Source organism: Salmo salar, chromosome ssa01, assembly GCF_905237065.1.
Source record: "Salmo salar chromosome ssa01, Ssal_v3.1, whole genome shotgun sequence".
NCBI lineage: Eukaryota > Metazoa > Chordata > Actinopteri > Salmoniformes > Salmonidae > Salmo > Salmo salar.
In genome coordinates, this window is record NC_059442.1 from 58249167 (window position 1) to 58261223 (window position 12057).

The 12057-nt window shown below is 45.6% G+C and overlaps 1 protein-coding gene across 1 annotated transcript; it reads right to left on the reverse strand.

Moving 5' to 3' along the window:
- Nucleotides 1-2986: 2986 nt before the first annotated feature.
- LOC106606239 (uncharacterized) lies at nucleotides 2987-9311 on the reverse strand. The gene is made up of 6 exons (XM_045720467.1): nucleotides 8793-9311; nucleotides 7208-8585; nucleotides 6887-7092; nucleotides 4874-4996; nucleotides 4528-4624; nucleotides 2987-3692 (listed from the first exon to the last, which is right to left on the reverse strand). Exons 1-6 carry the CDS (start codon nucleotides 9111-9113, stop codon nucleotides 3535-3537), a joined length of 2283 nt encoding a protein of 760 aa, XP_045576423.1. The 5' UTR covers nucleotides 9114-9311; the 3' UTR covers nucleotides 2987-3534.
- Between the last annotated feature and the right edge of the window lie 2746 nt (nucleotides 9312-12057).

Below are 12057 nucleotides of genomic sequence, written 5' to 3' on the forward strand. Positions count from 1 at the left end.
AAAATCTAGTGGCCATACAGTATGAGGTTTACTCAGTAGGAACAAGTAGTGTAGTTTTCACCAGGTTTATTCTGTGAAAGAGGATTACAACAGTGGGAAGAACAATGTTTTCCATGGCGTTAAAAAGTTCTCGTTTGAAGTGCACATTACCCTCATAACATTCACAATTGATTACTACAGTAACAAAGACGCTGGTTAAAAACATGTTGCACATTAAAGGCTTTAGGTACTGTATGTCTTAATGCACTTTTCATCCAGGTTTTCCATGCTAGGCTACCTGCAGCCCTAAGGCCACTGAATGGTCCAACATCCTACATTACAAATCTACAATGATTAGTGCAGACCACGTTCTAATATAGAGTGATGAGTAACGCTTCACCATCTGGCAGTCCGATGGATGAATCTGGCTTTGGTGGATGCCAGGAGAACACTACCTGCCCGAATGCATAGTGCCAACTGTAAAGTCTGGTGGAGGAGAAATAATGGTCTGGAGCTTTTTTCATGGTTTAGTCTAGGTCCCTTAGTTCCAGTAACTCTACAGCATACAATGACATTCTAGACGATTCTGTGCTTCCAACTTTGTGGCAACAGTTTTGAGAAGGTCCTGTTTCAGCATAACAATGCCCCAGTGCTCAAAGCGAGGTCCATACAGAAATGGTTTGTCGAGATCGGTGTGGAAGAATTTGACTGCCTGCACAAAGCCCTGACCTCAACCCCATCGAACACCTTATAGATGAATTGGCACACCGATTGCGAACCAGGCCTAATCGCCCAACATCAGTGTCCAACCTCACTAATGCTCTTATGGCTGAATGGAAGCAATTCCCCAAAGCAATGTTCCAACATCTAGTGAAAAGCCTTCCCAGAAGAATGGAGGCTGTTATAGCAGCAAAGGGGTGGACTAACTCCATATTAATGCCAATGATTTTGGAATGAGAGGTTCAACAAGCAGGTTTCCCCGCATACTTTTGGTCGTGTTCTGTACCTTGATTAGATAAGTATTCACCCCCCTGACAAAATACATGTTAGAAACAGCTTTGGCAGCGATTACAGCTGTGAGTCTTCTTGTGTAAGTCTCTAAGAGCTTTGCACACCTGGATGAACAAAATTTGCCCATAATTGTTTTTTTTATTCTTCAAGCTCTGTCAGGTTGGTTTATCATTGCAACCCTGAACAAAAATATAAATACAACATGCAAAGTGATGCTCCCATGTTTCATGAGCTGAAATAAAAGATCCCAGAAATGTTCCATACGCACAAAAGCTTATTTCTCTCAAATTCTGAGCACACAGTTGTTTACATCCATGCTAGTGTGCATATCAATAAGCTGATTAAACAGCATGATCATTACACAGGTGCACCTTGTGCTGGGGACAAGGCCACTCTAAAATGTGCAGTTTTGTCACATAACACAATGCCACAGATGTCTCAAGTTGAGGGAGCATGTAATTGGCATGCTGACTGCAGGAATGTCCACCAGAGCATTGAATGTTAATTTCTCTACCATGAGCCATCTACAATGTAGTTTTAGAGAATTTAGCAGAACATCCAACTGGCCTCACAACTGCAGACCATGTGTGTGGCGTCGTTGTGAACAGAGTGCCCCATGGTGGCGGTGGGGTTATGGTATGGGCAGGCTTAAGCTACGGACAACGAACACAACTGCATTTTTTATAGATGGCAATTTGAATGCACATCAACTCAGCAAAAAAAGAAACGTCCTCTCACTGTCAACTGCGTTGATTTTCAGCAAACTTAACGTGTAAATATTTGTATGAACATAAGATTCAACAACTGAGATATAAACTGAACAAGTTCCACAGACATGTGACTAACAGAAATGGAATAATGTGTCCCTGCACCAGATTTGCCAGTTCTTGCTGTGAGATGTTACCCCACTCTTCCACCAAGGCACCTGCAAGTTCCCAGACATTTCAGGGGGGAATGGCCCTAGCCCTCACCCTCCGATCCAACAGGTCCCAGACGTGCTCAATGGGATTGAGATCCGGGCTCTTCGCTGGCCATGGCAGAACACTGACATTCCTGTCTTGCAGGAAATCACGCACAGAACGAGCAGTATGGCTGGTGGCATTGCCATGCTGGAGGGTCATGTCAGGAGGAGCATGCCGGAAGGGTACCACATAAGGGATGAGGATGTCTTCCCTGTAACGCACAGCGTTGAGATTGCCTGCAATGACAACAAGCTCAGTCCGATGATGCTGTGACACACCGCCCCAGACCATGGCGGACCCTCCACCTCCAAACCGATCCCTCTCCAGAGTACAGGCCTCGGTGTAACGCTCATTCCTTCAACGGTAAATGCTAATCCGACCATCACCCCTGGTGAGACAGAACCGCGACTCATCAGTGAAAGCACTTTTTGCCAGTCCTGTTTGGTCCAGCGACGGTGGGTTTGTACCCATAGGTGGCGTTGTTGCCGGTGATGTCTGGTGAGGACCTGCCTTACAACAGGCCTATAAGACCTCAATCCAGCCTCTCTCAGTCTATTGCGGACAGTCTGAGCACTGATGGAGGGATTGTGCGTTCCTGGTGTAACTTGGGCAGTTGTTGTTGCCGTCCTGTACCTGTCCCGCAGGTGTGATATTCGGATGTACCGATCCTGTACAGGTGTTGTTACACGTGGTCTGCCACTGTGAGGATGATCAGCTGTCCGTCCTGTCTCCCTGTAGCACTGTCTTAGGCGTCTCACAGTACGAACATTGCAATTTATTGCCCTGGCCACATCTGCAGTCCTCATGCCTCCTTGCAGCATGCCTAAGGCAAGTTCACGCAGATGAGCAGGGACCCTGGGCATCTTTCTTTTGGTGTTTTTCAGAGTCAGTAGAAAGGGTGCAGGATGCATTTTTTGGAATATTTTTGTTCTGTACAGGCTTACATTTTTTCCCTCTGTCATTTAGGCTAGTATTGTGGAGTAACTACAATGTTGTTTTCTCATATCACAACCAAAGTCTGTAACTGTTTTAAAATCACCATTGGCCTCATGGTGAAATCCCTGAGCAGTTTCTTTCCTCTCCGGTAACCGAATTAGGAAGGACACCTGTATCTTTGTTGTGACTGGGTGTATTGAGCCTAATTAATCATTTCACCATGTTCAAAGGGAGATTCAGCGTCTACTTTTTTATATTTGTACACTACCAATCGGTGCCCTTTATGAGGCATTGAAAAACCTCTGGTCTTTGTTAATGTTTTTCCATAGCCCCCATACTGCAGAACAAGCAATGAGGAAGTCTATTGCGAGTGGTCTAAGTTTCTGTGAACCAATCCTTTAAGGCATGTCAAAGTGAAGAAGCTCCTTCCCCTCATCAAGCCTGCTCCACCAATCCACACTCATTCTTCATTACTGAAAGACAATAGGAGGAAACTGACTTCTTATGATGATTAAATAATAAAACTGATAACATGTCACTAGAGGGTGCTATAGAGTAATCATATCCCAATCTCTACATAACTGTAGAAACATACTATCCGTGCCTTGAATGGAGCCTTCACTGAGCTGTCCTCTGGACCGCCATCCTATCTGGGACCCCCTGCCTGGGTCTCCTCTCTCCCACTGGGCTCCCTGGGCTGGGTCAGTCTGTCCATGGCCGAGATAATAGAGGAGAAGAGGTGCTCTGAGTGGGTCTCCAGCGCCTTGGACTGCCTCTCAATAAGACAGAGGGTCTCTTTCAGAACTGGGGGACATAAGAAGAGGAAGAGTGAGAGGGAGGAGAGACAGGGGAAGAGAGAAGAGAGAGTAGTATAGAGATGAGTATAGAAAACAGAAGAGAAATGGGAAACTGTAGTGGTACATTTCACATTCAACTCACTAAGATTCCTTTTTGTTCGCCTGTGACATGTAACAACTTGGATTAAGAGAAAGAGAAGAAAACAGAGCCCCAAAACTCTTAGTCATGCATGGCCGCATTCTCCTCACACAGCGTTTCCTGCTTCTGTCAGAGGAGAGGACTGTGTGTATAGAATTACGCCTGACCACCAGAACAAATCAACAGTATGCCAGTGTTAGATGTTGAACTGAACTATATGGGACCTGAAACAAATAGTCAAGCTCACCACTGTTAGCAGACAAGAAATTCTACCCTTTGATCAAGGTAGCCTTCACACAAACAAGTAAACTCATTTGTCATTTGTAATTTGGAGCCCTTTAAAACACAGGCAGGGCCCACTTCAATAGTCTCAGATGTTGTTGCTGTGTCATGCAATTCATTTTACGCTTCCGTTAGTAAAGGAGCACAAGTGTATTTCAGAATTCACATAGGGAAATAGTGTAGGGTGGTGTGTTGGCCTCATCGTCTTCTTCCGGTAAAACACTTCCACACCCTTTACTAAGAAGAAGTCTGGTCTGACAGGCTGATCCGCTTGAGTTGAGAGCAGGATCATTCCTGTGTGAAGGCAGCCTAATTTCTAAACCTGTCCTAATTATCAGGTGGTGGGTGACACCTGAGATACAATAGGTATCAATTAAATAGCTGCAGGCAAAGAGTAACTTGTCAGTGATGGGAGGGTCACCGGGAGAAGTGGAGGTCAAACAACCCAGGAGAAGCTCACCAGTTTGCAGAACAGAGGTGGTCAGGGGCTGGTGGGCGTTTACTTCTCTCTGAAACCTCTGGAGGGAGAAAGGAAGGGGGGAGGAGAGAGTGAGATGGGGTGAAGAAGACAAAGGGAAAAACAGAGGGAGTGGGGAGAAAGAGGCATATAGAAATATTAAGAGAGAGAGAGAAGGGGGCAGAGTGGGTTGATTAATCAATTTCCCCAAGCTATAAAGCTGAGAAGACGCATAGTGTACACCCAAAGAATTTAATATAGAATTGATTGATATGATCATTTAAAGTGTTTGTGTATGTGCACCAATGACCTTATAATTCGCCAGGGATGACTTGACACTCTTGATGTCCACAGTGGGCGGCTCCAACACCTCCATCCTCTCCACCACCGTGTACAGCCATTGGATGAGCTCCTCCAGGTTAGAACAGAAGGTCTGATGGGTAAACAGGTCGTAAGTCTCAGAATTAATATCAAATTGCCCCTCAACAGCTTGTTTGTGGATTTGAATATAGTAGTATTTAAAGGTGCTACACATAGGATTTGTGTTGTTGTTGAATTTGTGCATTGTAATTTCAGAAAATGACCATAATATATCTGTAGTAATAGTGGAATGGTAGTGTTTCACGGTATTATTTACCCGCCAGTGTCACGTCCTGACCATAGAAAGCTTTTATTTTCTATGGTAGAGTAGGTCATGGCGTGACAGGGGGTTTTGTCTAGTTTAATTATTTCTATGTTGGTTCTAGTTTATTTTTTCTATGTTGGGGGTTTTGTCTAGTTTATGTATTTCTATGTTGGTTCTAGGTTTTTTTTCTATGTTGGGTTTTGTCTAGTTTATGTATTTCTATGTTGGTTCTAGTTTCTTTTTTCTATGTTGGGGTTTTTGTATGATTCCCAATTAGAGGCAGCTGGTTATCGTTGTCTCTAATTGGGGATCATATTTAAGTTGTTGTTTTTCCCACTAGGTTGTGTGGGAGATTATTTTGAGGTAGTGTATGTTGCACCTCTTCGTCGCGGTTTGTTATTTTGTTTAGTAGTTTATTTGTATGTCTTGCATAGTTTCACAGTTTAAATAAAATGTGGAATGATACACACGCTGCGCCTTGGTCTCCTTCATCATACGACAAACGTGACAGCCAGTATTGTGATTGGCTGTGATATTCGCCAATTGATTTCGCCGGAGTGGCAGCTGTTCTGACTTTGTGGCTGTGCTTCAATTTGTTGTAGTTTCTGTGAGAGAACAAGTACTGAATAGTGTAGGGAATCATTGTATCATCTAAATCGCTGAGAAATATATTTCTAGCAACAAAAAATATTGTTTTTACGGCTGTTTGAAGCTGGTGAATTAAAACCGAAAGTAAGAATATTTTTTCGTATTGAAAAGATGTTTCACAGCGATTTAGATGGTGCAATGACTCCCTACGCTATTCAGTGCTAGTTTTCTCACATAAACTGAAATTGATCGAACAGTGTAGAATTTTTGCAAATATCACAGCCAATCACAGTAATACTGTGAAACACCATCATTCCGCTATTAGCGCCAGATACACTGAGTGTACAAAACATTAGGAACACCTGCTCTTTCCATGACATAGACTGACCAGGTGAATCCAGGTGAACGCTATGATCCTTTATTGATGTCACCTATTAAATCCACTTCAATCAGTGTAGATGAAGGGGAGGAGACAGGTTAAAGAAGGATTTGTAAGCCTTGAGACAATTGAGACATGGAGTATGTGTGCCATTCAGAGGGTGAATGTTCAAGACGAAATATTTAAGTGCCTTTGAACGGGGTATGGTAGTAGGTGCCAGGCGCACCAGTTTGTGTCAAGAATTGCAATGCTGCTGGGTTTTTCATTCCCAACAGTTTCCCGTGTGTATCAAGAACGGTCCACCACCCAAAGGAAATCCAGCCAACTGTGGAACGCTTTCGACACCTTGTAGAGTCCATGCCCCGACAAATTGAGGCTGTTCTGAGAGCAATATGGAGATGCCACTCAATATTAAGAAGGTGTTCCTAATGTTTTATACACTCAATCTATTATAGAAATTTTCTGAAATGACAAAATTGGCAATGAAAAAAAAATATATATATCCTGTGTGTAGCACCTTTAAGAGAGATGTACCTATGTACTGTACATGTATTATGCAATATACCATTATCAACACCTTGCACTGATTGTGTAATGTGTATTGTATCTCATTGTGCCGTGTATCATATTGAATTATTGTATTGTATTGTTGTATTGGTGGAAGTGGCATATGCTTGTTATTATATTCCACAGAATACAGTGATCATCTTACAGTAGCTCTCTGTCCTAACCTGGATGTGCTGCATGAGGGACTCCCTTTGCTCCTGCTCCCCCTGGCTCCCCGTCAGGAACACAGGCAGGGTTAGTCCACTCAGCTGGTCCACCATGCCTGCCGCCTCCCTCAGACTGGCCCTTCTCTCTCCCCTGCCTACTACCCCAGCCTCCATCCTAAAACCAGAGCCTCTGGCTGCCTGGAAGGACTCCCAACAATGGATCGCTTCAGAGGCGGAAAGTATTTGAAGTCAAACACGTGCTAAATTAAAAACTATTACAAATACTATAAAATACCATAAAATAATAGAGCCTACTAAAATGCTGCCACCAACACATACCTTTATTGAAGTATTGAAGTGCTTCAGAAATGGACACTTCCTCTTTCTCCTTCTCATCCTCCCTTTCTTCCTCCTTTTTCTGCTCCTGTTCTTCTCTCTCCTCCTCTGCCTCCTGTTTCTCTGCCATGGTCATGCAGGACTGGACGGAGGTGTTCCCCCTCTCCAGGGAGTCCCAATTGGCTGTGACAGACTGGCTGAGTTGGGCCGTCACCTCCCTGACCTGCTGGGACAAACCCTGGAGCTCCTCCAACTGCTCCGGGAGAGGCCAGAACTCCTCGTCCCAATCCCACTCTCCGAGGTACCCTGGCCGGGGAAGGATACTGGTTGTGCGGATGAACGTGGTGGAAGAGGAGGAGGAGCTGCCATGTTGGCGGTAGTGACCTCCCCCGCTACGATGTGAATGGTTCAGACCACCACCACATCCACTATAGTCCAGACTCTCTACTGATAGACCAATAGGGTCCGCAGAGAAGAAGGGGCTAGTGGAGAGGCGACCATCAGAGGACTTGGAGTGTGAGAACCCACGCAGCTCAGATGACCTCTGACCTATACCCAGCATTCCCATCTCCCTGGCCCTACTAGTGCCCACCCCTGCCATGACACTTAGGGAAAAGTCCAAAGCTGATAGGCTGATGGAGCTGCAGAGGCGGTCCAGTTCTATCCCCGAATCCAGGAGGCCTGGGTCTGTTTGGATGAGAGACCCACCCCCGAGCTCTGAGGTATCCCATCCACCCACCACACTACCTGGCTTGAGGGGGTAGGTGTAGTCCAGGAGGGTCTGATACTCCTTATCAGGGTCCCAGCTTGAAGAGTGTTGGTCTGGGGAGTGGGGCAGGGAGCTGGAAATGATACAGGGCCAGCAGTTGGCCTGGTGGGGGGACATGGTGTGGAGCGCAGGGTTGGAGCGACCCTTGGAGTCGCCCACTGAAGGGCCTACGTTTAGATAAGTTTCCCCTCCCCCTTCACGTGATTGATAAACTTCACCTGCATCCATTCTCAGCTCTGTCCGTCTCTGTCTGGAGGGGCGCAAATGGGGGATGTAGGAAGGCGAGAGGGAGGATAGCAGAGTGGAGGTCCACTTGGGTCTGAGTGGAGTAGAGAAGCTATGGACCTCCAGGGGTCGGCTGGAGAGGCTGTGTCGGCCGGGCCTGCTGCCCAGGTATAATGACCTGAAGGTGGGTTCTTCGTGTGACAGCCTGGTCCTGAGGTCTGACACCCCCAGAGAGGTGTTGAGGTCCTCTTTGGAAGCTGAGCAGGGTGAGATGTCAGCCTGAGAGGGGTTGAGGTTGTCTGGGGACTCCTGTTCAGCCCGTCTGAGCTGGAAGTCAAACACTCTATGATGGTCTGCTTCATTACTGCTACCTTCCCACTGTCGCTCCTATGGTGAGGGATAGAGTAGGAGTAGGTACAGCTAACATACACTGTAGTATTCATTGTTATTATTTGTATAGTAGAAGTAGAATTAGTTTCAAAGCAAAATAAATCAGGTCATCTAAATGTAACATGTGTTCTTTATCCTTCTCAGAAGTCATACAATTGCAGCAGTCAATGCATTTGTTACAAAGCATATACACTCCCATCTCACGTTTTCTGGGTGCTCCTGTAGGTATGATTTCTTTAGGATGGAGGTCTGCTGCTCTGTGGTGACCACCGGTGCCCTTATAGAGTACTGCCTCCTGTCACTCATATAACCGGAGGTGGGTGCCATGGTAGCCTTCTTCCTGGAACCACCGCTGTCCCCTTTCCTCCTCTCCTCGTCTTTGTCTTTGGAATGTTGGGTTGTTGTTCTGCCTGTCCCACTCCTCTGGATAAACTCTGGAATCCGGGTCTTCTGTCGCCCACTGCAGCCCTTGGACTCCATCGGAGAGACGTATGCTGGGAAGGCCCTGTCAACTCCCAGCTCCATGGTTACAAGGAAAGGCCCAGAGACGCGTCATGTGTCCAAGGCAACCGCTGAAATTGACAGCAAACAAATGTACATTTCAGTCTGTAAACAGTTGTTGCGATGTAAAACAAAGACTGGTTGCATAGCACAGATACGTATGAGGGCGCTTATTGGGTCCATGTGAGCGGAATGATATCATATGTTTCCTCCTGCCTGCCTGACTCGCCTCACTGATCTCATTAAGTCTGCATGCGCAGGCTTGCCTTGCTAGTGTTCACTGGACCAGGAGAAAGAACACTGCCCTTTGTCCACTTCTGCAGTGTACCTGCAGTAACGTAGCTACAACCAGACAGACCAACCATATAAACACACAAACATTTAGCATCCATCCAACTAGAGCCGCCTGACAGGTCATGCTGATATGGCAATGTAAACCACCATATTAGGGTAACGTGCGGTAACAAGTGGTTTATTTATAGTAAGGCTCCTCTAATGGTATATACACTAAAAGACCAAAAGTATGTGGACACCTGCTCGTCGAACATCTCATTCCAAAATAATGGGCATTAATATGGAGTTGGTCCCCCCTTTGCTGTTATATCAGCCTCCACTTTTCTGGGAAGGCTTTCCGCTAGATGTTGGAACATTGCTGCATGGACTTGCTTCCATTCAGCCACAAAATAATTAGTGAGGTTGGGCACTGATGTTGGGCGATTAGGCCTGGCTCGCAGTCGGCGTCCCAATTCATCCCACTGATCGCGACAAACCGTTTCTGAATGGACCTCGCTTTGTGCAAGGGGCATTGTCATGCTGGAACAGGAAAGGGCCTTCCCCAAACTGTTGCCCACAAAGTTGGAAGCACAGAATTGTCTAGAATGTCATTGTATGCTAAAAGTTTTAAGATTTCCCTTCACTGGAACTAAGGGGCCTATCCTGAACCATGAAAAACAGCCCCAGACCATTATTCCTTCTTCACCAAACTTTACAGTTGGCTCTATGCAGTCGAGCAGGTAATGTTCTCCTGGCACCCGCCAAACCCAGATTCGTCCGTCGGACTGCCATTCTTTGATGAACTGACTTGTTGGAAAAGTGGCATCCTATGACAGTGCCTCGTTGAAAGTCACTGAGCTCTTCAGTAAGGCCATTCTACTGACAATGTTTGTCTATGGAGATTGTATGGCTCTGTGCTCGATTTTATAAACCTGCCAGTAACGGGTGTGGCTGAAATAACCGAATCCACTCATTTGAATGGGTGTTCACCTGTGATAAATTCAATTGATTGGGCATGATATGGAAAGGCACACACCTGTCTATATAAGGTCCAACAGTTTACAGTGCATGTCAGAGCAAAAACCAAGCCATGATTGTGTTGAGGCACAGATATTCTTCAAAGTAGCCACCCTTTGCCTTGATGACAGCTTTGCACACTCTTCAACTCGAATGCTTTTCCAACAGTCTTGAAGGAGTTCCCACAAATGCGGAGCATTTCAACCAGTTGAAGCTGTTTGAGAGAATGCCAAGATTGTGCAAAGCTGTCATCAAGGCAAAGGGTGGCTACTTTGAAGAATCTCAAATATAACATATATTCTGATTTGTTTAACACATTTTTGGTTACTATATTATTTCATATGTGTTATTTCATAGTTTTGATGTCACTACAATGTAGAAAATAGTAAAAATAAAGAAAAACACTTGAATGAGTAGGTGTTCTAGAACTTTTGACCGGTAGTGTACAGTCGTGGCCAAACGTTTTGAGAATGACACAAATATTAATTTTCACAAAGTCTGCTGCCTCAGTTTGTATGATAGCAATTTTCATATACTCCAGAATGTTATGAAGAGTGATCAGATGAATTGCAATTAATTGCAAAGTCCCTCTTTGCCATGCAAATGAACTGAATCCCCCAAAAACATTTCCACTGCATTTCAGCCCAGCCACAAAAGGACCAGCTGACATCATGTCAGTGATTCTCTCGTTAACACAGGTGTGAGTGTTGATGAGGACAAGGCTGGAGATCACTCTGTCATGCTGATTAAGTTTGAATAACAGACTGGAAACTTCAAAAGGAGGGTGGTGCTTGGAATCATTGTTCTTCCTCTGTCACCATGGTTACCTAAAAGGAAACACGTGCCGTCATCATTTCTTTGCACAAAACGGGCTTCACAGGCAAGGATATTGCTGCTAGTAAGACTGCACCTAAATCAAACCATTTATCGGATCATCAAGATCTTCAAGGAGAGCGGTTCAATTGTTGTGAAGAAGGCTTCAGGACGCCCAAGAAAGTCCAGCAAGCGCCAGGACCATCTCCTAAAGTTGATTCAGCTGCGGGATCGGGGCACCACCAGTACAGAGCTGGCTCAGGAATGGCAGCAGGCAGGTGTGAGTGCATCTGCACGCACAGTGAGGCGAAGACTTTTGGAGGATGGTCTGGTGTCAATATGGGCAGCAAAGAAGCCACTTCTCTCCAGGAAAAACATCAGGGACAGACTGATATTCTGCAAAAGGTACAGGGATTGGACTGCTGAGGATTGGGGTAAAGTCATTTTCTCTGATGAATCCCCTTTCTGATTGTTTGGGGCATCCGGAAAAAAGCTTGTCCGGAGAAGACAAGGTGAGCGCTACCATCAGTCCTGTGTCATGCCAACAGTAAAGCATTCTGAGACCATTCATGTGTGGGGTTGCTTCTCAGCCAAGGGAGTGGGCTGACTCACAATTTGGCCTAAGAACACAGCCATGATTAAAGAATGGTACCAACACATCCTCCGAGAGCAACTTCTCCCAACCATCCAGGAACAGTTTGGCGACGAACAATGCCTTTTCCAGCATGATGGAGCACCTTGCCATAAGGCAAAAGTGATAACTAAGTGGCACGGGGAACAAAACATTGATATTTTGGGTCCATGGCCAGGAAACTCCCCAGACCTTAATCCCATTGAGAACTGTTGCTCAAACCTCGGGTGAACA

Bases quoted from the DNA above. Each gene is read 5' to 3' on its own strand.
- LOC106606239 (XM_045720467.1), bottom strand. From the start codon at position 9,113: ATGGAGCTGGGAGTTGACAGGGCCTTCCCAGCATACGTCTCTCCGATG. The intron at 8,586-8,792 runs GTGAGATGGGAG...CCCTCACCATAG, and splicing joins TACAGGAGCACCCAGAAAAC to GAGCGACAGTGGGAAGGTAG. The intron at 3,693-4,527 runs GTGACCCTCCCA...TATGTCCCCCAG, and splicing joins TTTGACCTCCACTTCTCCCG to TTCTGAAAGAGACCCTCTGT.